This window comes from Oreochromis aureus, linkage group 7 (genome assembly GCF_013358895.1).
Source record: "Oreochromis aureus strain Israel breed Guangdong linkage group 7, ZZ_aureus, whole genome shotgun sequence".
In the NCBI taxonomy this organism is placed as follows: domain Eukaryota; kingdom Metazoa; phylum Chordata; class Actinopteri; order Cichliformes; family Cichlidae; genus Oreochromis; species Oreochromis aureus.
In genome coordinates, this window is record NC_052948.1 from 29,052,861 (window position 1) to 29,079,979 (window position 27,119).

The following is a 27,119-nucleotide window of genomic DNA, read 5'->3' on the forward strand; positions in this document are numbered from 1 at the left end:
CAACGAATCAGAAATGTGGAATGGTGAAATGCAGGTGAAATGCATCACATGAGGCAGAAGGTTTTAATGTAGCACTGACGATATCATGACTAAAGGAATGAATTCATGGTAGATGTGCTCCCTCCCTGTTACTTAGTATAAACCAGCTGATTCCTCCTCTAAAGGAAGAGGCACCAAAATCAGACACACAGCTGCAGGTAGAGGATGAGCAACAACTGAAAAAAAGTTCAACTTCATCTCTAAGAAGTAAAAGTTAAAGTGATTAGAGCAGCAGCAGAGCTGCAGTAAAGTCCTGTTTGTCTCTAAAAGAAGACTCACCAGAGTCCATCAGGTTTCTCTCAGCAACAGTAATAAGTGCAGCTGATCACATTTCCGGTTTCCTCACAAATCTTCAGTTCACTCTGTTCACTTCATGCTGACTCATTACAGTCACATTGGTTCCATGGAAATCTGCTCATGTAGCCACAGATCTACTATAGAAACACTGAACTGCTGTTTGAAACTGCTGTCTCATTGTGGCACTGCTCAGGACTGTGGACTCAATCTGTGCTTTGGATTTCAGACTAACTCCAGACTTCCTGCTCTTATTACTGTTTATTCATATCTTCCTGCTCTCATTAGGCAAGGCAAGTTTATTTATATAGCACAATTCAACAACAAGGTGATTCAAAGTGCTTTACAGAGACATTAAAAACAAAAACAAATAAAAAGCATGATTTAAATTTGATTAAAACAACAAACAAACAAACAAACAAAACAGTATATAAAATCAAATATCAAAACAGTAGATAAAATCAGAACAGTAGATAAAATCAGTAGTTAAAAAGTAGGTTTCGAAATTTAAACTTAAGTGTGGATTTGGTGCTTTATTCAAATGCAGCTGAGAATAGGTGAGTCTTCAACCTGGATTTAAATAAACTGAGTGTTTCAGCTGATCTGAGGCTTTCTGGGAGTTTGTTCCAGATATAAGGAGCATAAAAGCTGAATGCAGCTTCTCCATGTCTGGTTCTGACTCTGGGGACTGATAACAGACCGGATCCAGATGACCTGAGGGATCTGGAAGGTTCATACTGGGTCAGGAGGTCACTGATGTATTTCGGTCCTAAACCATTCAGAGCTTTATAGACCAGCATCAGAACTTTAAAGTCTATCCTCTGACGGACAGGCAGCCAGTGTAAAGACCTCAGAGCTGGACTGATGTGGTCCACTTTTTTGGTCTTAGTGAGGACTCGAGCAGCAGAGTTCTGAATGAGCTGTAGTTGTCTGACTGATTTTTTAGGTAGACCTGTAAAGATGCTGTTACAGTAATCAAGCCTACTAAAGATGAATGCATGGACTAGTTTTTCCAGGTCCTGTTGAGACATCAGATCTTTTATCCTTGAAATATTCTTGAGGTGATAGTAAGCTGATTTTGTTATTGTCTTAATGTGTTTTTCTAAGTTTAGGTCTGCATCCATCACTACACCCAAATTTCTCGCCTGGTTTGTGGTTTTTAGGTGTATAGATTGAAGTTCTCTGGTGACCTGTAATCGTTTTTCTTTTGCACCAAAGACTATTACCTCAGTTTTATTTTTGTTTAGCTGGAGAAAATTGTGGCACAACCAGTCATTAATTTCCTCAATGCATTTACCAAGAGCCTGTACAGGGCCTTGGTCTCCTGGTGACATTGTGATATATATTTGTGTGTCATCTGCGTAGCTATGATAGTTTATTTTGTTGTTCTTTATAATCTGTGCCAGTGGGAGCATGTAAATGTTAAACAGAAGGGGTCCCAAGATGGAACCTTGGGGAACTCCACATGTGATACTTGTCTGCTCAGATGTGAAGTTACCTATTGATACAAAGTATTTCCTGTTTTCTAAGTATGTTTTGAACCAGTTTAGTAGAGTTCCTGAAAGACCTGCCCAGTTCTCCAGTCGTTTGAGTAATATGTTGTGGTCAACTGTATCAAATGCTGCACTGAGATCCAGTAAAACTAAGACTGACATTGTTCCACTGTCTATATTCAGACATATGTCATTAAACACTTTGGTCAGAGCGGTTTCAGTGCTGTGGTTCTGTCTAAAACCTGACTGGAAGGCATCATAGCAGTTATTCTGTTTTAAGAAGTAATTGAGCTGTTGAGAAACTGCTTTTTCAATAATCTTACTTAAAAATGGTAGATTTGAGATCGGCCTGTAGTTATTCATTTGTGTCTTGTCAAGATTGTCCTTTTTCAGTATAGGTTTAATTACAGCAGTTTTTAGTGATTCTGGAAACACACCTGATATTAAAGAAAAGTTGACGATCTGTAACAGGTCTGACTCCAAAGTCTTTGTGACCTTTTTGAAAAAACTTGTTGGCAGGACATCTAAACAGTATATTAACATATATTCATCTCTTTCTGCTCTTAATGTTGTTCATTCATCACTTCCTGTTATCATTACTGTTTATTCATCACTTCCTGCTCTCACACTATTTATGTCCTGTAGCTCTTTCACAATAACAGCAAAGCAGAGGGAAGCTTTTATTGTGAAGCAGTGAGAGAAAACACAGCGTGTTTGTCAGTGAGTGCATGCATTTTAAATAAAAATGATTTAAAAATGTTTTATTTTTAGGCTCAGATTTGGTAGTTTTTTGGGACCAAAATGTCCATCACACATTGTTTAAGAACCAGCAGAAAGTTGAGTACAGAAAGAAAATCTCCCAAGCAATAACTCTAAATGTTTGATAGACACATGTAAAGAGTTCAATACTGATACTTTTTTTTAAAAAACAAACAAACAAACAAAACATTTAAAGTGAATTTGAACTATAATGGTTTCTTTTCTTTCTCCCTCAGAGTGGAGACATGTCTGCTGCCAACAATCTGTGATCTGAAGATCATTTCTTTATTATAGATTAGGTGCAAGAGTTTTTAAGTGTGGATAATTAAATAATAGATTGATGCAATAGCAAATTGTGCCTTTTTCTCAGATGGACAGCAAGTAGAGAGTGATAGATGGAAGGAGGAAGAGAGTCAGAGAGTGAGTCACAGGCAAAGCCTATTTTATTTCCTGCAGTTTTTTTTTTTAGTCTGTTGCCTTATGATTCCAAGCACTGTCACCAATCTTTGCATTTTATTATCATCTAATAACACTTGTTTAATCAGATACCATCTCACCTATGGACTTTTTAATGTCTACAGTCTCAGATCAACACAGCCCTGCTGTCCAGCAGGAGCAGCAGCAACCCCTCAACACCAACATTGTACCCCATCAGGTAAAACACTTACTTTGCATTGTCCCCACCTGATGACAGTGATATAGTATAATGCAATTCCGTATTAGATTCATGATGAATGTGGGTTGTTGTTATTCAGCCTGGTTCTATGTGCCTCTTTTTAACTTTGAGCAGGGACAGATCTAGAGAAATTCTCTGAAGGTGGCAAAGAAATCAAATGGGGTGGCAAAATCAAAGCCTTTTTTTCCAAACACATATGCAGGTGGTTACATATGGTTAAAATGATTCAAATGCAGTAAGTATACACGTTTTTCATATAAATACAGTCTATAACTTAATTATTTTCTGTAGCCCACATAATTAAACACTTTAGTTACATAAAAAGATTTTATGTACTGTATAGTCTGTATAATAAACAAATATGTAGCCCAATAAGTATAAAATCCAGAAAGCTACACAACATGGGGCGGTTCATTTACAAACACAAATCTAACTTAAGTTTCACACAGTTTTTTGTTAGAAAACAATCACATTGTTACAGCTTAAATTACACAAATTGTCAGAAATCTGCACTGTCATGAACAAAAATTTAAACCTAATTTTTATGATTTGTTGGATTAACCCACTGAGGTCCAAAATATAATTTTTGACTCCTTTTGATTTTACATTTGTATTTCACCTTCAAATTGTTTCATTTTATTTTTTCCCCTTGCCTTACTTGGTATCATTCTTTTCAGCTCAACCTCATGTGTCTGAATTTAGTTGTTTTTTCATTGACATACTAAACTAACACAGCTGATCTGAAATCACACAAAAAACATAAAATCCTAGTACTATTTTTTTTACTGTAAAAACCACAGTCATGTTGAGTAAATTATTTTTATAACTTGAAATGCAAATATAAATTGTACATTTTGAAAACTTATGCACACATTTTGTAAACATATACAACTATTTATCTCTAAATGCAGTCAATACATCTGCCGTTTTTTTTATTTTGTACAACCATTTAAAAATATTATTATAACTAAAATGAGAAAACAATAAGGTGTCGCAATAAGATGCCCCACAAATTATGTGTGACAGTAAAAAAAAAAAAATGTTTGTCCACCACAAGACAGAGGAGAGCAGCACAGGGATAAACCTGCAGGCCAGACAACAGAAGGTGTATCACTCCACTGGTTTTCTACTTGGTGATACTGTTTACATTTTAATCTGCCTTTGTGACATTCATTAGTGCCCTCACTGACACACAAAACAAAACACGACTACACAACAGACCAACTATACCCTCCACGCTAAACGTCAGAAATCTCCCACATCTGAAAGCTTGCTCTCTCTCTCACTCGCTCGCTCTGTCTCGCTCCCGTTACCGTCACTCCCAAAACTCTCCCCTCTTCCTAAACAACTAAATCCCACGTGTTGACTTTTTTAAAAAAATTGGTCAACATGGTACATTTTTCCATCGATAGGAAAGAGCTGACTTTTTTCCCCTTTCTTTACTGTTTTCGCGCTGTCCTTAGAAAACACTTTAAAAAACAAAAACAACAACAGTATTTAGAAAAAAGCACGGCTTATATATATATATTTTTTTATCAAAACTCTGGATTTACTGGCCTGTAATTAAAATGTAAAAACCAGTGATACTTTGAAGTCCGAACTTTCAACATGGGCTGAAAGACTCAGCGTGGCTGCAGCTTGTTGGTGTGTCAGCTTAAATCAGTCATGTGATTTGGAGGTGCAGCGTGTCCGTGGACTCCAGAGGGTTAATAGACTCTGTGCACCTTAGCGTATGCTACTTCCGGTGGGGAAACGCCTGTAGGGCGCTTCGTTTCTGGTGTGATATTCGCTCCTTGTTTACTGCCGGTTTTTCCAAAACAAGTCAACTAAATGGATGAATCAAGTGGTGATTTACATTTCTTGAGATGTCTTGGGCATTCACGGAATATATATGTAGATGCTGTTCATAGACCTGTCGATATTTTTCCCCCGCGCCTCAGAGAAAAACAGAGAAAGGATTCATTCTATATTTCTCAGTATTTGTGAACAGCGGTCCCTCGTTTATCGCGAGTGTTATGTTCTAAAAATAACCAGCGATAGGTGAAATCAGGTAGCCAATTTAATTTTTTGACACTGCAAAACGTTTCGTCGACATTGTTGTGTTTGTTGGGGAAAAAACGTACAAACATACAGTGCAGCACTTCAGAGTCACACTGCTAGCGATCGATGCAGCGATTCTGTACTGTACAGGAGAGACGGCACGGAGTAGATCGACAATGGTCTGCAGCCGATCAGGACGCAGGACACAATGTGATGTAAAAAAAAAAAAGAAAGCATGCAAACTTGCACTAAAAAATCTGCGAAACAGCGAGGTGAAAGGTGAACCGCGTTATAGCGAGGGACCACTGTAATTTTGAAGGTAAGTCACAACATACCCTTCGTAAATACTAATGTATAGAAACCCTTACCAGAAATCATTGATTTTTTGTGGCTTTTTTTCACGGTTTGTTAACATGCTGTGTAGGTGTGTACTTGACTAGCTGGGGAAACATCTGGTTTTGACTATTGTTCACCTGTAGTTTGAATACTGAACATTTGCCTGTTTAAATCGTAGGAACTGTCACTATACAGAGATGTGCTTCTGAATGTGGACGATGTGTCTTCTGATTTTGTAATGTAGTTTGTTGAGTGATGTAAACAACCAATTGATCTAAACTCTTTAAACATCAAAATTGATCATTAGATTTTTTATGACACAGCAATGGTGAGTGTTCCCACCTTCTGCTCTTTGAAGCGATCTTTCCGTTTTCGTGTTTTGGACATGATTTTGGAGTATATCTTCGCAGTAGCGATTGACCGCAAAGTAAAGCTACTGGAAATGTACAACCCCACATCCGGTCTCAAACCAGGAAGTTAGCATTTTCTCGTGCACAGGGTCTATAACACTCACCTTCATTCCATTTCTAGAGTGTAACAACCAACCACCTGTGTGAAATCTGAAATTCCCATGGTGTTGTTCAAAATGTGCTCTGGCACAATCATAAACATCGCTTGCTACTGAAAACAAGAAAAAAGCAGTCCGCTATGGGCTGAACCATTTGTTAATGGTGGAGGGGGGGAACACTATGCAATATATTCAGTTTTAGCATTTATATTCACTGTTAACTGTAACTACGCTCAAACTGTTAATGCTATCTTATTTTAATAAACAACACTGTCATATGCAAAACTAGGGTGGCACTTGGGGTGGCAAGGGATCATTTTAGGGTGGCACTTGCCACCCCATGCCACCCTTCTAGATCCACCCCTGACTTTGAGCACCCGCCCCCTGCTGATTACAGCTGCTAAAGAAAACTGACGGCTCTTCAGGATGGAGCTTTGACCAGACCTCTGGTTCAAAAACAGGAGGATGGAGGACAAAAGAGATGGTGTACCATGCTCTGTCCAAACATGCTTTCGAGCTCCTTGGAGGTCCTCCTCTGCAGGCTGAACTTGTTCCTGGCCTTCCACGAATGGCTCAAGCAGAGCATGTAGGGTCAGCCAGCTCACTGCTCTACTGTCTGCTGACCTGGAAAAAAATAACAGCACAGCAATCAGGCTTTCTACATCAGTCCTCTTTTCAGTTGAAAAAAAAAAAACAGGCTAAGTCTTCATTCTCAGCTACAAACATGTTCAGTACCTGACGGTAGAGATGAAGACCAAGTATCATGAATACAATGACCAGCAGGGCGACCAGTGTGATGACAACAACTTTAACAACGTCTGAGTGTTTGGGATCTGATAAAGACACATTCACAGTCATCAAGCATCATTAAAGAGATTATTCATTCAGTCCAGGGGACTTATCTATTCAAGTTACATGTACAGTACACTGAAAAAGTTTTGAGTCACTCCTTCATTATGTTTTGCTATACAAATGCAGTGCAGCAATTCATTGAAACACATGGAAACATACATGAAAAAATAACATGGCATTCAGATACTGTTCATCTGCTGTAGATAATTTGTTAGGTGAGCCACACTTTTTATTTTGTCCTATGCTTTTCCAGTCTCATCAGATTTTTGGATGAGACTGAAAGGCAAGAAAAAAAGGCATAAAACCTTGTTGGTTTTATGCTTTTCAGACTGTATCATATTTGGCATTTTTCATAGATTTAACTTAAGACATGTCAAAATTGCTGCATTTTGGTGGCAGGTTTCTAGTACAAAAGTGATTAAAAAACAATGTAAAATTGAGTCCTTGCCAAGTTATCTGTTATGTGTAGACACAACACTGATTGATCGATCAGGTACAAGGACTGGACTGAAAATGAGTGAAAAAGCAGCCAATGTCCAAAGAAAAACAGTGAAAGACCTTCAAAAAGCTGGAGAACTATAGCTCAAGACCACATGTGGTCATGTGTTAAAGTACAAAAATACTTACTGCATATTCATGGCTAATATTTCTATGTATCTCAGATTACTGCAGTGTATGCATCAAAGTAGTAGTACCATAACTCAGAGGACACCTGAACCTGTCTGTTTTTTAATGCTGACCCGAACACAAACCCAGCAGTCTCTGCTTCAGCTTACCTGATACAGTGACAGACAGCAGGCGGCTCTCAGAGGACAAGTCATGGTAAAAAATATAGACGTGATAAACACAGCTGTAGTTTCCTTGGTGGGCGGGCTCTGCAGCAGGAAACAGGAAGTGGGCTGAGTGATTGACAGCTGGCTGGGTGTAGTTGTACGCCGTGTTGGATGAGGTGAAGGTGAGCTGGAAGGAGCCTCCTGGGTACTGTGGCTGGATGGAGCAGCTGATGGTGAAGTTAGAGCCCCTGGACACCTGAAGCCCCTGCTGCTGGGCCATGGAGACCCCATTCATGAAGGACACAGAGATGATTGGCTGAACCAGCAGGTCTATAAACATACAGATGAGGGCACATAAACCTTCTGTTCAAAAAAAATGAAGCAGGATCTCAGCTGGGTGCACTCTCTCCAAAAACATTTACTGTAAACACCAGAGCATATGTCTGCTCCTCCCTCTCTCAAACCATCAACCTCCAGTTTTTTTGCTGTCTGGTGGACAGTTTGTGTTCTTCATTGCAATTTGTTTCAGTTTTCAGGTGGTTTTAGTCACAGCAGCTCTTTATCTCCTTTCTCATCCCGGCTTGTCTGTCTTATTTCCATCCAGTTTGGAGATGAACTCACATTTTAAGTTAGTAACTGGAGCTGGTTTGCTGGTGAACACTCATTGTCTACAACAGATGCAACAATCAAGGTAAAATGGCTTTCTTTTGACATTGGGTATTAATATCTGTTAAGTTTTAGTTTGCAAAGTTTTCATGTCACAGTTTTACAAATGATTCCACTAATTATGTCCAGGTACTTTTTGGTGTTACTACTTCAATATCAGCTAACTGAGCAGTTTTGATCTTTTGGGGTTCAGACGGTAACTCTTTTTGCCATTTAAGAAAAGCCTGAGATGGTTAAGTTACTGAAAGAGTGAACAGGAATTCAGGTGTCTTTACTGGTGAAGCAGATAATAAATAACTGACATCTCCATAAAAATGGAATGAAGCATTTGATAAAATGTCCCAGAAAGTATGAACATATTTGAGAAGAGCAGTGATCCTGACAAACAAGAAGTAAACCCTGCAAAGTGGATAACATAAGGATATGTGATAAATGATTGTGCTTACCTTTGCAGGTGACGTTCAGGGTTAGGGAAGAGGAATATAATTTTGCACAGTCTCTCAGAGCAGATCCGGAGTGAACACAATCAGGCTCAATTTTCAACACAGAAATCTCAGAAGGCTCATTTTTCCATTGTATAGAAAATGCAGAGCCACAGCCCAAATGTTCACAGACGACATGTGCCTCCTTCAGTTCCCAGTCAAAATAATCGATTGTTCTCCACTTTCCCACTTTCACCTCCAGCATGCCTGCACAGCGACTGGCTTGACCCACCAACCTGACAGGTTCTGAACAGAAAGCAGAGTAGCTACATAAGTTGTTATTTTAACAGCGTCGAGTTATTTTCCCTGAGAATCTCTTCTGGGTATGTTTGAGATAAATGCTGTTAAATTCTGCCCCACACAAAACTGTTTAAACCTTATTGATGAAACACTACAGCACAACCTGGAAATCTAAAGAAAATGACCAAAGTAAAACTGTATTTATCCTCTTTGATGTTCACTTGTTTAACACTCTGAGAGAACAAAGAGCCGTCAGCCTGCTCTCAGAGTCTCCTGTCATCAACCTCTGGTGTGAGGAGGACATTCTTCCATGCTTCTTCTCCCTTCTCTGCATTCTTCTCAATGTCTTTCTGCTTTTCTCCTTCTCCTCCTCCAGTCTCCAACAATCAAGGTAAACTGGGAACCACTTATTTAGACACTGTAGCCTCGTCTCCACTGGACATTTTAAGCCTATATAAATGGGGCTTTAATAGGTGCAGGTCCAAGAAACTGTTTGACTGTATCTGTCTACAGGCTTGTCTCTCTGTCTTTCTGCCTTTGTCTCTGGGCAGGCAGGTGAGTAAAAATGACTAAGTTCTTCAATTCAAACAGGCTTGAAGGAATTAGTGCTGAAGCTCTGGCATATATGCAAAAACAACTACACAGTGCTTCAGAAGCACGGTGTCGAAGCTTCATTTGTCTGGCCCGAGTAATGTGATGAACGACGTCCAAAGATTCATTCGTCACTTTTATGGTGCCTGATCCAGTGGATTACAAAAAATTAAATGATTGGTAGGACCATTTATGTGTATAATGTATAGAAATATACATATACATTACAATATTACATTTAAACATACCTATCCCCTGGTTTATTACATGAGCATGTGGATGCAGGGACCTTACAGCACAGGCATACTGCCAACATGCATTTAAAATGTGTTGGGAGTATGCAGAGAGTCATCAGTAAAAGAATTAAGTGAGTTTGAACCACATCAAAGCTGCAGCTCCTCTTTACCTGAGCAGGTGAGTCCAACAGCTTTGCCAGGTGAGCAGCTGTTTCGAGCTGAGCCTGAGCTTCTACAGTCCAGGAGAGCAGACTCATGGCCTCCACACTGGAACTCTTTGCTCCACACTGGAGCCTCCACTGCTCCATAGAGCGCCCCCTGGAGGACCGAAGGAGGCCCACAGCCGAGCTCCCTACAGACCACCTCTGCATCCTGCTGGTCAAAGTCAGCTTCACACACTGAGGACCAGCTCTGGTTAGACTTCACCTCCAGTCTGCCTGAACACAGACTGGAACCATTCAGCAGCCTGACAGAGTCTGGAGACATCAGAGAAGATCAAACAGAGAGATCAGACACAGCAGACACACGTTTCAGCTGTCAGTGATTTGTTTTTGTGGTGTATCAATATCAGCAAATATTTGCTACATTTTTGACATTTTCTGAGAAATTAAATTGTACTATTTTAGAGAATGCTCCAAAGATTCAAAAGGGTCACTTTAAAAAGGTGCCTTGACTACAGGTGGCTGTGTATGTGTCAGGATACTGATGAACCACGGATGGACTGATAGAAGAAGTCTTTTCAGGCTTTTCTGCTGCTGCAGATGATGTGCTACTATTCTACCTGGTCTTTGTGTCTGGTACATTAGTGTCACTGATGGGCTGACCTGAGCAGGTGAGCTCCACGGCAGAGGAGAAGTATTCTGATGTTACACAGTTCCTCAGAGCAGATCCTGACTGAACACAGGTAGAACTGACCCCCCACACTGAGCTTTGTGAGGACTGTTCTACAGAAACAGCGGAGCCACAGTCCAGATGTTTACAGACTACAGCTGCTTCCTTCAGGGTACAGTCAATGAATTGCAATGGTTTCCACTCTCCCAGATGTTTCACCTGCAGTGTACCTCCACAGCGATTGGCTCCTCCCACCAACCTGACATCATCAGACTCTGAACAGAAAGCAGAGCGTCATCAGTAAAAAAGCAATTTTACTTCTGCAAAGATGAGAGACAAATGCGAGTTATGATTTTCCCTTCAGTGATTGTTCATTTCACTTTAATTTTTCTGTGTACCTGTTGAATCTTGTTTTCTGTCAGCCTGGACGTCTGAGGAGAAAATCAGAGAACCATCAGCATAAAGCAGGATATTTCATGGAGCTCAGCTGTGGACAGACGTAACTCTCAGGTTTTGTCTGACTAGTACATTCTGTCAGTATCTTATCTAATATGTAAATAATAAGAGTAGATAAGTCAAAGACTGCTTTACAAGCATGAACCACGTGATCAAATAAGATTTAGTTCAATTCATTTTTATTTATATAGCACTGATCACTAAATCCCAATAAAAGTCACCTCAAGGTGCTGTATGGTTTTTGTTTTTCACAGATGCAGTCTTGTAAACTTTTTTTAAACACATGTTGATGTTGAATCAAATCCCTGAAGAGGATGGACAGTTTCCAACTGGAAATGACACCAGTATTCTTTACTACTGGGTATTAATAGTTGTAGTTTGGTGCTATACAATTAAAGTTGAATTAAACTTAACTGAATTATTAAACATAGTGTGTGAAGAAGACTCCCCATTTACATTTAAAAAATGGAGCACAGATAGTTATGATTCAAACGAGAGCAGCACAGTGTTGGAGATGAAGTCAAAATTAAGAGAACAATAAATGCAAAAAAGTAACATCAAAATTTCATCTATCATGTAATACCATCTGTAAAGCATCTGATTGACAAAAGCATATGTTTTTCAGCATGACAATGATCAGAAACACTGCAGTAAAAGCATACCTACACAGACAAACATAGTGGAACACTATCAGTCATAGATTGGACTCCCCAGAGCCCAAATCATCCTGACAGAGAGCAAAACAAAAGGCAGAAACACCCAAAGAAGTGCTTTGAATGTCCTTCAAGAAGAGATGACAGAGAACTGCTCAGGAAGCTCAGACTGAGCTGAAGCATGAAGCTGCTCACACCAAATATTGACTTTCAAACTTGTTTTCATTTGTACAATAAAAACAAATCAAAGCAGTCCTACCTGAGCTCCACAGCAGCAGCAGCACAAACAGCTGATCCATGTCCGGATAAACGTGTCTCTGTCTGCGCTCTGCTGTGTTCATCAGATGCTGTCCTCAGTGTGTATCTGCCAAGAGATTCTCATCTTACTCATCACATGATCAGAATTCCCATCGTTTATGTTTACTTTTCTCTGCTCTGTATGAGTCTGTCACAAGAGTAAAAACCTAAACTCAGTTATTACTAATGCTGAAATTATTAAGAATCCAGCAGCCAGAGTCCACGAGTAAACCACCAAACCAATCTTATGCAGGAGGAAACTGGCTCTCAGTGCAGCTGGTTTAAGATGGAAATCTCCAACTTTTACCAGTGAATACACCTCTGTTCAGTTACTATCGCTGAATTCATTAACTCAAGGGTGACAGTGGGTAAAAAACAGTCACCAAAGAAAGTTTCTCCTCATGCAGTCATTTGGGTATTAGTGTAAATGTGAATGTTAGACAAGGCACAGAGATGCAGAATGAACGCTCTATGAACGTGTGTGTGGGTGGTTAAGTGAAGGAGGCTTGTAGTAAAAGTCACTTGGACTGCTCAAGTATGAGCAGATTGACCTTCTGTGTAACCAATCAGAGCCACGTGTAATGCAGAACTGAGTGATGTAAAAATGTAGACAGAGGAAACAGCACTGAGTTCTTTCAAAGCAGCAGCCATAGTCTTGTAAAAATGGTGATTTGTGTGGGCTGAATAAACTCCACCCACCCCGTAAAAGATCAGCATTTCTGATTATCCCCCAGTCCAGTTGAAAATTTTTAAACAGTAGGAAGACCACACTGGTGAAACTCTCTGCTGACAGTTAATAAAGTGTAACTTGGTTTTGCAAAAAGCAGTCAATAAAAGATACATCAGACCGAGAATCATATATGAGATAAATGAAAACATATCTCTCTCTTGACAAAGGTTAGGAAGCCTCAAAACTCTGCTTATCGAAGAAAGTCTTCTGTGTCTGTGTTTGTGCTCATCTTAAATCATAGAAAATGATTTGGAAGCAAACAGCAAAGGACAATAAATGTTAAAGGAAAAACAACTGAGCTGAAATAAGACGAGTTGCTAAAATCAAGGACTAAGAGCCTTAGCTGGATCAAAAAGTACCATCCAACATGCATAATATAAAACATAGCAAGAGGAAAACAACACAAGACAGCACATTCAGATAAAATGAGTCACACTCTGAATCCCGGTGCCCAATAATTCATCCCACATGTTAGTAAAAAATCCAGAACTGAAAACATGTTTCCGGGAAGAAAGCCACAAGAGTCCATGCAATCTGAGCCTATTTCGAAATTTCTCTTTCAAAGCATTAGCCGGGGCTTGAAAATTCTCAGGAGAGTGCAAAAATTCAGCATGGAGATGTCCTGAATGCAGATATCATGCCAGAAAATGAGGACCAAACAAGATGTTGGCCAATATGAAAAACACAGTAAGATAATACCACTTCCAATACAACACTAACAATGCTTCTTTACCAGGAACAGAAATCTAGTGTTTGATAGTGATGCACTGAAAAATGCATGTCTGAACCTTTTGAGAATGGTGGTGAAAGAAACACTGAGCAGCAGAGACAGCGAGTAATTGTGTAAGGCTAAAGCATTCTTGGAACGGTTTGAAAAGATGCTCTCCGGGGTTACAGGTTTGTCTCAGTGTATACTATAATGCCATGGAGTTTGTGTAACTGTTCGACAGTGTGAACAACCAACTTTGAACAGAGGCGGTGGTTTACGACACCAACTGTCTGCCATCTATAATCCAGTTTTGAGTTCCCTCCCCAGACGCCTTAACGCCCACTCACACCCTGGGCCATCTGACCTCAGGAATTCGCATGATAAGGTGGGGCCAGGTTTCACAATGGGTTCACCTTGCCTGATTGTGACTCACACCCGTTTTCACACCTTGGCTTGTGTGATTAGGTAGAGGATCAATAGGGGGTCCATGTCCCACTTGGGTACACTACCATAGGGCTTAAATCTGGGACTCTCCACCATTTGACCCCAAAACTGAAGAAGCTTCTTGCATGAGAGGTGAAACGTCTTCAAGCTTCCAGACGCTTTTCTTTCCAAGCTCCTTAGACTACGATGACCTGGATGACTGAGAACCTTCACAGACATACAGCTTGTTGTGGAAATGTCTTTTATTCATAACTTTTTGTTGTGTGGTTCTGGCTCATTGCTATTGTCTGTAAAAACAAATTGATCCGACCATGCTGAGTGTGTGTGTGTGTGTGTGTGTGTGTGTGTGTATGAGATAACGTGTATGTCATTTCTGTGTACATAGTTTGATAGACACTGCTACATAGAATAAACCAAAGACCTTCCTTAGTGTCTCACAGTGAAACATTAAGGAGCCGTGTCCTGGCAGCTTCAACAGCCTGAAGTTAGTGAGTTCAGATGATGACAGTAACGTGGAATAACGTGTAAAGGAAGTAGTACTACCTGCAAAGTGTGTAAGAAACATGTGGAGTGGAGACCAGATGCTGTTTTTGTCAGATTATTAGAAAATAATATTGTATGGGACACTCCACTAATTGCTCTTAGAACTGAAGAAGCTTCTCGCATGAGAGGTGAAACGTCTTCAGGTGTCCAGACGCTTTTCTTTCCAAGCTCCTTAGACTACGATGACTTGGATGACTGAGAACCTTCACAGACATTCTTCTGTTTTATTTATACAGGATCCAGTCAGTACTTAAAGCCTTGTTGGAGTACTGTTCCTGCTGGATCGTTGTACGTACCTCTGTTAGTGTTAATGCTCTCTCTAGCGAATTTCCTTGTGTTTCCTGGTTCTCTCCTAACTCCTAACTCCTATCTCCATCTCCCTGTACAGATCTCCCTGGACCCTTGCCTGTTTCCCTTGGACCTGACTTGGATGAGCGTGAGTGAGAGTGAGTAACTGTGTGCGATTGGATTGAGTGTTGGTGTCATGGACTGTATGAAGAGGAGTGTGAGCGTGTTAATCACTGCCCTGGACCCTTCCTTTGGAACCCATGGAGCCCACTTCCCTTGATCACTGTTTATATGTACATATCTCAAATGGTGTTGTACATAAATTCTCCTTCGATTGCACAGCTATGAGTCCTGCAATTGAGTCCTGCCTAATCCAACGTGACATGAGCAATGTTTATTTCAACACTGGCCCCACCTTTCCAGATATCCCACCTACTGTTCCCCAGTAGGAGTAAGGATATGGATCTAAATATTAATAGCTCTGATACTGGTACCAGACTGATACTAGCAGTACAGGATCAACCCTTTAGTTAATTTTTCAAGTTCAATACGTTGCTCCTTTTTGTGAAAAGCACCGATATTGGTGCAGAACCTCACTTAAACAAAGGCTGTAATTAGCTAGTCCCTTATTTCCCACAGCAAACAGTCCACATATTCGATTTGGTAGATTTTTACACAACCTGCCCTCTCTGATGCAAACCCTGAGGGATTTGTGTCAACACCTAGGTTCAAACCAGGGAATATTCACTTGTTAGACAAAGGTTGGACAACTACACAACAGGCATACATTAAAAAAAAGTGCTGTTTGGGCAGGTTAAACTCATCTAAACCCATGTGGGGATTACAGACCCCTACATGGGTTTTCTGTGGGCAAGACAGCTGTTCACAGTTCATCCACAGCTACCCACTGTGGGCCTCCATGGGCATGTTTGCTGTAGAATAAACTTCCTTTTACAGTTAGATGATCACTCGCTGGCTTTTTGTTTGACGGTTTCTAATGCCTTATACATTTTTATTCTTACTTGTTTGAGATTACCCCTTTCTCATTGATATTTATGTATTTTAGAAAATCTTAATGCAGTTTTATTCTGTGAAGCATCTAATTGTAACTTTACCCCAAAGAGGGTCCTTGTGTCCCTCTTTGGGGGGACACTCCCACTAGGTTTAAATCTGGGACTCTCCACCATTTGACCTTAGAACTGAAGAAGCTTCTCGGATGAGAGGTGAAACGTCTTCAAGCAACTTAAAGAAGTCCAGACGCTTTTCTTTACAAGCTCCTTTGACTACGATGACTTGGATGACTGAGAACCTTCACAGACATGGTCCCCATGTGCCACCCCCCCAAAAATCTGGAAAAACAAACAAACAAATATTGTAGGAATAATAATAAGGCAGAGAAATACTGTTGGTAATAACTGCAATATGTGGCTGGCCTCTCCCTTAGAGATAGGGTGAGAAGTTCGGCCATCCGGGAGGGGCTCAGAGTAGAGCCGCTGCTCCTCCACATCGAAAGGAGCCAGTTGAGGTGGTTCGGGCATCTGACAAGGATGCCCCTGGGCGCCTCCTGGGTGAGGTGTTCGGGCATGTCCCACCGGGAGGAGGCCCAGGGCAGACCCAGGACGCGCTGGAGAGATTATATCTCTCGGCTGGCCTGGGAACGCCTTGGTGTTCCCCCGGATGAGCTGGAGGAGGTGGCTGGGGAGAGGGAGGTCTGGGCTTCTCTGCTTAGGCTGCTGCCCCCGCGACCCGACCTTGGATAAAGCGGATGAGGATGGATGGATGGATGTTCTCTGCCTTCATCTGTCAGCTCTGAGATGAAATAAAGGCAGCGTGGGAGACCCTGATGCTGTTGTCTCTGTTATTTATGCAGTGGATTCTTCCACTGACCGCTGCGGCACACCTGCACCAGGGCAAACATCCGCCTGCTATACAGGTGAAAATAGAGCAACAGGACCGCTGAGTCTTTGATTTTATTTATTTTCTGCTGTGTTTCACTTGCATCTATTTGAAAGAGTGAGTGTAAACACAAAAAAACATTTTATTTTATGTGCTGGAATATGCAGAAAATAGGTTTAAATGTTAAACAAATTTCTTCAAGTCAGAGAATGTTGCATATAATTTAGTTTTTGCTTGATGCAATGTGCATTAAGTTAAAAGATTAAAACTAATAAAACAAGTTTTAAAAAGAGACGTTTTCATTTGATTCAATTTTATATGGTGATTATGCAGAAAAATAATAATAATAATAATAATAATAATAATACATTTTATTTATAGGCGCCTTTCAGACCCTCAAGGTCACCTTACAGTAGCACGTAAACAATACCATAAAAAACATTAAAAAAAATGTATATATAGCAAACATGGTAGATAAAATTTAGACATAAACAATCATAAAAGTATAAAAGCAAATATAAAAACTGAGCAAGGTAAAAATGGTCTAAGACAGATCAGGTGTATGCAATTCTAAACAGATGGGTTTTGAGTAGTGATTTAAAAGAGGTGAGACAGTGTGTGGTCCGTAGAGCAAGTGGAAGTGCATTCCAAAGTCTCGGGGCAGAACAACTAAAGGCTCTGAGTCCCACGGTAGTCAGGTGAGCAGGTGGAACTGACAGAAGGGAAGCTGAAGAAGAGCGGAGTGTACGAAGGGGTGAGTATGTATGGAGAAGATCGGATAGATATGGAGGAGCGAGGTTATGAAGCGCTTTGAAAGTGAGAAGCAGGATCTTGAAATTGACACGGAGGTGAATTGGGAGCCAATGGAGCTGTTTAAGAACAGGTGTTATATGTTCAGTGGATCTAGTTCTGGAAATAATACGAGCAGCTGTATTTTGAACCAACTGCAGTTTATGGAGGGATTTATGAGGTAGACCATAGAGAAGAGAGTTACAGTAATCCAGACGAGATGTGACAAGAGCATTGACAAGTATGGCGGTACTGTGTGGTGTGAGTGAGGGACGAAGACGGTTAATATTACGGAGATGAAAGTAGGAAGACCAAGTGATATTATTTATATGTGCTGTGAAGGACAGAGTGCTATCGAGGATGACACCAAGACTCTTAACCTGAGGGGAGGGTGTGACAACAGAGTTATCAATGGATAATGAAAGACTGGTTGGAACTGTAGTCAGTTTTGATCTGGTGCCTATTAAAATGAATTCTGTTTTATTGCCATTAAGTTTAAGAAAGTTGTCAGTAAACCAGACCTTGATTTCACTTAAACAGTCAGAAATGGATGTGGGTGGGAGAGTAGCTGTAGGTTTGGAGGATAGGTAGAGCTGAGTGTCATCTGCATAGCAGTGAAACTGGATGTTATGCTTCCTAAATATATTACGTCGGGGTAGGAGATAGATGATAAAAAGTAAAGGACCCAGGACAGAGCCTTGGGGTACACAGGAATTAACTGGAGTAGATACTGATCTGTGAGGGAGTAATTGAACAAACTGTGAGCGGCCAGAGAGATAAGAAGTAAACCAGGCGAGTACTGTACCATTGATGCCAATAGATGCTAATCTGTGAAGGAGGATGCGGTGGGAAATAGTATCGAAAGCTGCTGTAAGGTCAAGGAGAATGAGGATGGATATAAGTCCAGAATCAGCTGCAAGCAGAAGATCATTGGTGATTTTTACTAGGGCTGTTTCTGTACTGTGACATGAACGGAAGCCGGACTGAAACTGTTCGTACAAGTTATTTCCAATGAGATGATGATGAACCTGTGCAGCCACTATCTTTTCAAGAATTTTTGCTAGGAAAGGGAGATTTGAAATTGGCCTGAAATTATTTAGATTGGAGGGATCTGAACCATTCTTTTTCAGTATTGGAGTTATTATTGCAGTTTTAAGAGAAGAAGGAACAGAACCAGATATAAGAGAGGAGTGTACGATATTAGCAATCAGTGGGGCAAGAGACGGGAATGAGAGTTTAACAAGATTTGTCGGCAGTGGATCAAGTTTACATGATGATGACTTTAAGTTAGTAATTATGGAAGATAGCTGAGTTATTGTGGGAAGTTCAAAATTGGATAGAGAGGATGACAGCTGAGAAGGGCAGAAAATGGAGATAGAACAATTGACCATTTCACAGGACGAGGGCAATTGTTGATGAAGATTCTCAATTTTGGTGTAAAAAAAAGTCCATAAATTTTGTTGCAGTGTGTATGTATGGCAAAGGTATCTGGGGGTTTAACAATATTATGCAATATAGAAAACAAAGTGCGAGTGTTTCCTTCAGCAGATTCAATAACAGAGGTGTAGTAAGCAGATTTAGCATGATGAATAGCTTCTTTATAGTGTTGTATATGGCTGAGATACATGTCCTTGTGAATAGTAAGTCCTGTTTTCCTGGAGAGACGTTCTAGGCGGCGTCCAGTAGCTTTAAGTTGGCGAAGTTCAGATGAATACCATGGCGCAGAGCGAGAGAAAGAAACAGTTCGAGTTTTTTGGGGAGCCAAGGTATCTAAGAGGTTGATAAGTTCATTGTTATAGTGAGATACCAGGTCGTCTATGGAAGCTGAGGCATCAATGGTAGGTAGAAATGGGCTGAAAAAAAAAGTAGAAATGGGCTGAAATTGCTATTGCTTTATTACGTATTCAGGTTGTGTGTCATGTTTTTAACAAACTACGTAACTAATTACTTTTGAAAATAAGTAATCAGTAAAGTAACAGGATTTCTTTTTTGGAAAAGTAATCAGTAATTAGTTACTAATTGGTGGTTCAATCCCTGGCTCCCCGAGTCTGCATGCCAAGTATCCTTGGGCAAGATACTAACCCCCACTTGCTCTCCGAAGCATCCATTGGAGTATGAATGTAATGATATGAATGTTAGTTAGAAAGCACTGACAAGTATAGAAAACAGTGCTTGTGTGAATGCGTGTGAATGGGTGAATGCGGCGTGTTGTATAAAGCGCTTTGAGTACTCCAGGAGAGTAGAAAAGCACTATTTAAGAATCAGTCCATTTACCAATCAGTCCAAAGGGGAGAAAATGCACAGCCCTCCACTCTAAAATTCAGATGAGGCTCAAATGACACTTAAGGTGCCACTCAAGTTTTAGTGGGTGGGGCTTTGGTGTTCTTCTGTTGCTGCATGAACAGAAAGGTCCACAGATCCAGCACAGAGACAGACAGAGAGAGAACAGACAAAATACAAACTCATCTGTCCTCTCTAAACCTCAGAAGTGCTCTGAATCTTTGACTCTGATATTTCCTATTCTCTTTTCCTTGAATCTCTGCTTCCACAGGTGAGTAGTTGAAGAGTTTGTCTGTTTTTTAGTTGTCCTGCAGCCTCCTGTGGAATGAAGTAAAAGGTTATAGTTAGTGAAACAATGCTGGTTTAAATTGTACCAGTCAGAGAACTGATCAATACTTATGAGATCTTTTGGAATTATAGTTCTTTTTGTTTTATTGTTAACAATGAAATGATCATGTTTGCAAATCAGTTGCAATGTTCTAAAATATGTTTATTCATAACACAGGCTCATATAACTTTTAAAAAGTTATGAATTTTAACATTTTCATTGTATATATATCATAAATAGTATGGCATGGTGTGTTACAACTACATGTCCAATGTCTGGTTTCCTCACTGGATTTTGTGCAAAGTTGATATCTATAAACATTTAATAAACACTAAGTAAACAAAATTAACTATAATTTTATCATTAATACTCACAAAACTCCTGCAGTTTAAATATTTTTTTTTCATATTTTGTATTTAATGTTACTGATCCAAAGTGTGCGCACCAATATGACACAGTTAAAATCCAACAGCCTAATATCTAATATACAGACTAGTATCAAAACCAGCAGTAGGGTCCACCAAGCTCCAGCGTGGCCCACAGGTGAGATCTGCTGAATGTGAAGGCAACAACATGTCACCTGTCACACTCATCAAACTGTTAAGTGAGTCAGCTGACCTGTAGAAGAAGAGCTCTCTCTCTCATTCAAGGACTACTTTGCACTGACCTGCTGTGACTCTTCGCTTTGGGCAGTAAGTCTGTGAAATGTGAGCTGATGTTTCATCTGCTGATGCAGTAGTGAAGCAGTGCCGGGTGTGTGCGCTGGTACTCTCTGGTCCTGTTCCACCCTCCTGCTTCCTGATGGAGCAGCTGTGTGGAGTGACACAGCTGACTCCACTTAACAGTGAACACTCAGATCAAGAATACAATGATTAATAATTCAGGCCAAGAATTAAACTTCATTCTCATAAAGCATCAGGCTGCTCATTTTTTCAGCTTTGTGTGGTTGAGAGATGTCATGATATCAGAATTTACTACAGCTGTTGTGGCCAAAAAATCACTTCAATGATATTTCTTCATTGAAAATCCATATTTTGGGTCCCTATTTCAGTAAAAATTAATTAACTTTGAGTTTGTTTTGTCATTTTTGGTAAATCACTTATGATCAAAAGATAAGTGCAGGCAGAGAGAGAGTCTGTAACTGTAATTGTGTCAAAGGATGCAAAAAGAACAGTTATCAGTATGATGTGTTGTTGTTATTTAATAACACATAATACCCACATCATGCAGTGGGCAGCTACAATCATTAATTTTTAAGTATCTGTATTTATTAGTAGTATACCTAGTGTAAAAGGTGAACAGCAGCCAGCAGTTCAGCAGTTCACCTCATGAACTTTTCATGAGGTGAACTTTCATTCAGTCCTGACACACAGGAAAAACTGATCATGTGACACTAAACCAATTTTTAAAAAATCAGATCCCAGTGAAGCTCCGCCTCTTCCTATTGGTGGATAAACACTGAGTATCATCAGAGAGACGTCTGCCTGGACATGGATCCACTGCTGCTGCTGATGGTGCTGCTGTGGAGCTCAGGTAGGACTGGCCTACACATCTGCATCACCCAAACACACAGTTCATATCAAAGGAATTTGTATTCACTTCAGAGCCCCTTATTCAGCAGCATCACATGGGTTCACATTCAGTAATATGTCAGATAAAGTGTGTTTATCAGAATGAAAAAAGAATTTCTATGAAAGTAATGTTAATATTATGGCTTACTGGAGACTGTTCACAAAAGTCAACCTCATTCAGGAAAGGGAAGAGGCTTCCTGCTCGCACCGTATACAGCTGGAATGCAGCTTGCTCTGTCCACAGCTGAGTGTGACTGATAGCTCTTGTCTAACTTTCTCCTCAGGAGTCCAGGCTGAAGAAAAACATGACTCAACAGGTAATCATCCTAAAAAGAAGTAAACAGCCACAGAAGCAAAATCAGCAGGACGGTTTGACTTCATACTTTTGAAAATTAAATTCACGTCTGTACTGATGACTTTCTGCCTTCTATTCAGAGTTTGCCAGGCTGGTGAGAGGAGCCAGTCGCTGTGCAGGAACACTTGAGATAAAACATCTGGGAGAGTGGAGACCCGTAGACATGTCTGACTGGACATTAAAGACATCAGCTGTTTTCTGTGAACATCTGGACTGTGGCTCTGCTGTTTCTGTAGAAGAGAGAAAAGAGTCTGCAGGCAGATCTGTGTGGATGATCAATTCTGACTGTGCTCAGTCTGGAGCTGCTCTGGGAGAGTGTGTAATATCAGGATCCTCCTCCTCTATAGTGGATTTCACTTGCTCAGGTGACTCAATGATTGGTAGTAATGTACCTGGTTGACACACACACTGAGCTAACTACCAACCAGCCGAGGAGAACTCCTCTTTTAGCTTAATGAACTTTGTTGGTTACCTTCATAAAAGACACCAAAGAACACCTGGACACAAATCTGAGAACTTCTGTCCAACCGGAGTTCATCAGTATCTCCACACACAGACAACCTCCTTCACTCTGGGCACTTCCTTAATGTAGTGATCCATTTAGATTTTTTTAGATTTAGATTAAGATTTTTGGAGAATTTTCTAAAATGATTTATTTCGAATTATTAATCTTCATTCATAGAATTACAAAAGATGGAAATTGTTGAAATTATTGCTGAGAAGGAAGGAACATAATAGAGACATCTGCAGGTCGTAACGATGTGGCATCATTTTGAACATGTTCAAATATCAGTGAGAGCTGCTCCAGTGTATAAAAGTAAATGTGATGCTAACAAGTCTCCAGTGTGTGATGTTATAAAGATGTGTTCTGTTGTTAATGATGAAGTCATGTTGAGTTGTGCTGAGTTTGAATCAGTGAATAGTTGTTTGCTGCCATCTTTTTCTTGTGTGTCTGCTGTGTCTGATCTCTCTGTTTGATCTTCTCTGATGTCTCCAGACTCTGTCAGGCTGCTGAATGGTTCCAGTCTGTGTTCAGGCAGACTGGAAGTGAAGTCTAACCAGAGCTGGTCCTCAGTGTGTGAAGCTGACTTTGACCAGCAGGATGCAGAGGTGGTCTGTAGGGAGCTCGGCTGTGGGCCTCCTTCGGTCCTCCAGGGGGCGCTCTATGGAGAAGTGGAGGCTCCAGTGTGGAGCAAAGAGTTCCAGTGTGGAGGCCATGAGTCTGCTCTCCTGGACTGTAGAAGCTCAGGCTCAGCTCGAAACAGCTGCTCACCTGGCAAAGCTGTTGGACTCACCTGCTCAGGTAGAAGAGGAGCTGCAACTTTGATGTGGTTCAAATTCATTTACTCTTTTACTGATGACTCTCTGCTTTCTGTTAGAGCCTGTCAGGCTGGTGGGAGGAGCCAATCACTGTGAAGGTACAGTGGAGGTGAAACAAGGAGGGTGGAGATCAGTAGGTTCATCAGACTGGTCCTTGAAGGAGGCAGCTGCTGTCTGCCAACACTTGGACTGTGGATCTGCTGTATCTGCAGGCCAGAGAAAGGCGGTCTCACTCAGATCTATGTGGAGAATCACTCCTGACTGTGTTCATTCTGGATCTGCTCTGAGAGAGTGTGCAAGACTGAATCTCTTTTTCTACATTCAGCATCTCACCTGCCAAGGTAAGCCCGGTTAAAAAAAATAAGTTCAGAGCACAAACGTGTTGACTGAATAATAAGTTGAGGTATTTAGTAAAGAGAAATAAGTGATACACACCAGAAATTGTATTTGCTTACTAAGTGAGGAGATGGTACATAGAGTTATTTACACTCTCCAGTTGGGGCAAGCTGTGGGTGACAGATTTACAACACTGACTTTAACTTACATGCTGTAGCAAAATTTAAAGAAGTCATCCCTTAACTGTCATTTTTTACAGTGTCATGTGACAATAAAATTCAGAGCATCTACCTTAACCCTACTCCAACAGAAGTTGGTTGTATAGTTAATACTGTTATATCCTTACTGTGTACGACGCTGAATTAGATTTCACTCACTTTAAGACCTTCGTTTGGCCTGAAAAATTGTTTTTGTTGTAGTTTTGTGTTTTTTAGACTCTAGCCAGGCCGAGAGAGAGTCAGAGCTTTGTTGAGCCAAGCGTCCCTTTAACTTTCAGTGAGTTAACTTTTTGTTTCGCATTTTTTGAGGATGAATTCTTTGCATAAATTAAAGTCGGTGTGTATATTTGTTACAATCATGCTTGCAATCATAAGGCACAACTTTTACTTTGAAGATGAACATTCTCCATCTCATGTTTGTGCTGATTTTTTTATTACTTTTACTACAACACAGACAGTAGCTCCAGAAAAATTGATGTATTCCATACAAACTATGGGTGACAACTAAAATTTGCGGGTAACCAATGCAATCACCACCTCCAGCAACCACATTCCAGTCATTTAGGAAATACACATTTTCCCAATGGTCCAGAGTTTGTGAGGTGGTGGTCAACTGGTCTCTAGTCCTGTTTGACTGAGTTTATGTCTATCGTGTGCTGTCTTGAGTTTTACTTCCTTTGTGTGATTGTCTTGATTAATTTGAGACGTGTTTTGTTACTCTACTGTTTCTATGATTCATAATTTTCCCTCACCTTGTATGACTACTCCTGTCTCTGTTTTGGTACTTTGTCAGAGTGCTACTTGTGCTTACATATGAAGGCAGGTAGCAAAGTCCAGCAAAAGTATGTGAAAGGGAAAATTCTAAATAATCCAGTAAGGTTGTAAAAACGGAAAAACAAAGAATAAACACAAGACATTACAGGAAGGCTTAACAGCAAAAAGTAAAAGACAATCTGGCAAGGTTTTTTTCCCCTTATAGTATGCTGTTTTTGGTCACAAAGTCCTCCTTTTTAAAAATGTATTTAATATTATTTTTCCAGACTCTGTCAGGCTGCTGAATGGTTCCAGTCTGTGTTCAGGCAGACTGGAGGTGAAGTCTAACCAGAGCTGGTCCTCAGTGTGTGAAGCTGACTTTGACCAGCAGGATGCAGAGGTGGTCTGTAGGGAGCTCGGCTGTGGGCCTCCTTCGGTCCTCCAGGGGGCGCTCTATGGAGAAGTGGAGGCTCCAGTGTGGAGCAAAGAGTTCCAGTGTGGAGGCCATGAGTCTGCTCTCCTGGACTGTAGAAGCTCAGGCTCAGCTCGAAACAGCTGCTCACCTGGCAAAGCTGTTGGACTCACCTGCTCAGGTAGAAGAGGAGCTGCAGCTTTGATGTGGTTCAAACTCACTTTATTCTTTTACTGATGACTTTATCCTTTCTGTTAGAGCCTGACCGTGTCAGGTTGGTGGGAGGAACCAGTTGCTGTGAAGGTATACTGGAATTGAAACATTTGAGGGACTGGAGACCAGTTTTTATCAATCATTGGAACCTGAAGGCAGCAGCTGTGGTTTGTGAACATCTGGACTGTGGTTCTGCTGTTTCTGCCCAATCTGAAGACTCAACACAAAAAAGTGTGTGGTTAATCAGACCTGACTGTGTCAAACCTGGATCTGCTTTGTGGGAATGTGCAAAATCAGGTTACTCATCCAATGTCCTGAAAGTAACCTGCTCAGGTAAGAACAACAGTGACATATTCTCTGAGCTGATCATTGTTATATTGAACATTCAGTTAGAAGTAAGAGTAATTATACAAGCATAACTTTAATTTTTAAGCCAATAGGCAACTTGAGTAAAAATATCAAGGCATGAGTTTAATTTATCTCCTTTGAATGTAACTAACAATTTATCAACCACAGAGGATTCCCAATGTTAAAGAACTGGAAATTAACAACTGGTTCTACTAATACTACTACTGATGATAGTAATAACAGTGACAATACCCCTCTATGGATTGCCACATTACCATTGTTGAATGGTAGGGGTGTCCCAGTGATATATTCCTGGGCTTTTGATAGAGTCTCCAAAGACAGATTGGTCCTGATTGAGGTGTCAGATAAAGAGGGATTCACAAAAGCCCTATGGAGAACTCGATCAGGTCAAGGGACAAGTCTACCTACTGTTATATTAAATTCACTTGTTGGCCTGTTCTATGTCTGTGTAAAGCACTCTCTGGTCTGTTTTTTCACATGTTCATCTCTCTGAAAGCAGACTGATAAAATGACTCATGGTGAATTTGATAATATGTTTTTGAGCTGATAGCAAATAACTCACAAACCAGTCTGAGATTTTGTTCTGTTCTCTGCTGAGCTCCAATCAATGTTTTGCCTTAAATATGTGTTTTTTCTTCTTTGGTTTCCTACTCAGGACTCCAGGCTGAAGAAAAACACAATGCTACAGGTAAAAGGAGAAATCAGAGAGAATAAAGAATGAAAGATAAATTAATCTGTTCAGAAGTAAATTGACTTCTTTACTGATGACTCTCTGCTTCCTGTTCAGAGCCCAATAATGTCAGGTTGGTGGGAGGAGCTAATCACTGTGCAGGTACGGTGGAGGTGAAAAACCTGGGAGAGTGGAGACCAGTGGAGGAATCTGACTGGACACTGAAGGCAGCAGCTGTTGTGTGTGAACATCTGGATTGTGGCTCTGCTGTTTCAGTAGAACAGAGACAGAAGTCACTGACATTGGTGTGGCAGCTCAAACCAGATTGTGTTCAGTCTGGATCTGCTCTCAGGGAGTGTGTCTCATCAAGTTTGTCTTTTTTTGTCCTAGATCTCACCTGTTCAGGTAAGCCAATCAGGCAAAAATATTTATGACATCATGTACAGCACAGTAACAGCTTGCAGCACACAGCAGCTAAAGTGAGTTGTGCCCTTGTCTCCTGACTATGATTCCATTTACAGAAGGTATGTCAGTGAGATTTGCGATATCCTCAAAGTATTCCTAAGCTTCCAGCTCTGCAGCTGTTTTGCTGTCATTTGTAAAACATCAGTGTCAGGTTTTGTATTGTTGATTGTCATTTATGCTTAGAAATATCTACTCATATATGCTTAGA

General features: G+C 40.5%; 3 protein-coding genes across 3 annotated transcripts in view; 2 read left to right on the top strand and 1 right to left on the bottom strand.

The window, feature by feature from the left end:
- The window catches only part of LOC120441063 (scavenger receptor cysteine-rich type 1 protein M130-like), a 72,449-nt gene extending 60,225 nt beyond the window's left edge, over positions 1-12,224 (bottom strand). The window contains exons 1-4 of the mRNA XM_039614730.1: positions 12,185-12,224; positions 11,047-11,091; positions 10,810-10,929; positions 10,156-10,461 (exon numbers count right to left, since the gene is read on the bottom strand). Coding sequence (XP_039470664.1) covers positions 10,156-10,461; positions 10,810-10,929; positions 11,047-11,091; positions 12,185-12,224 — 511 coding nt within the window. The remainder of the gene's footprint in view (positions 1-10,155; positions 10,462-10,809; positions 10,930-11,046; positions 11,092-12,184) is intronic.
- Positions 12,225-20,064: 7,840 nt separating this feature from the next.
- LOC120441064 (CD5 antigen-like) lies at positions 20,065-22,555 on the top strand. Its single transcript, XM_039614731.1, has 4 exons — positions 20,065-20,172; positions 21,647-21,762; positions 22,085-22,117; positions 22,236-22,555. Exons 2-4 carry the CDS (start codon positions 21,720-21,722, stop codon positions 22,553-22,555), a joined length of 396 nt encoding a protein of 131 aa, XP_039470665.1. The 5' UTR covers positions 20,065-20,172; positions 21,647-21,719.
- A 561-nt stretch (positions 22,556-23,116) lies between these two features.
- LOC116311836 (scavenger receptor cysteine-rich type 1 protein M130-like) overlaps positions 23,117-27,119 on the top strand; it is a 63,844-nt gene continuing 59,841 nt past the window's right edge. The window contains exons 1-5 of the mRNA XM_039615122.1: positions 23,117-23,162; positions 25,080-25,375; positions 25,453-25,740; positions 26,432-26,464; positions 26,564-26,851. Coding sequence (XP_039471056.1) covers positions 23,143-23,162; positions 25,080-25,375; positions 25,453-25,740; positions 26,432-26,464; positions 26,564-26,851 — 925 coding nt within the window. The 5' untranslated portion in view covers positions 23,117-23,142. The remainder of the gene's footprint in view (positions 23,163-25,079; positions 25,376-25,452; positions 25,741-26,431; positions 26,465-26,563; positions 26,852-27,119) is intronic.

Bases quoted from the DNA above. Each gene is read 5' to 3' on its own strand.
- LOC120441064 (XM_039614731.1), top strand. From the start codon at position 21,720: ATGGATCCACTGCTGCTGCTGATGGTGCTGCTGTGGAGCTCAG. The intron at 21,763-22,084 runs GTAGGACTGGCC...CTTTCTCCTCAG, and splicing joins GGTGCTGCTGTGGAGCTCAG to GAGTCCAGGCTGAAGAAAAA. The intron at 22,118-22,235 runs GTAATCATCCTA...CCTTCTATTCAG, and splicing joins AGAAAAACATGACTCAACAG to AGTTTGCCAGGCTGGTGAGA.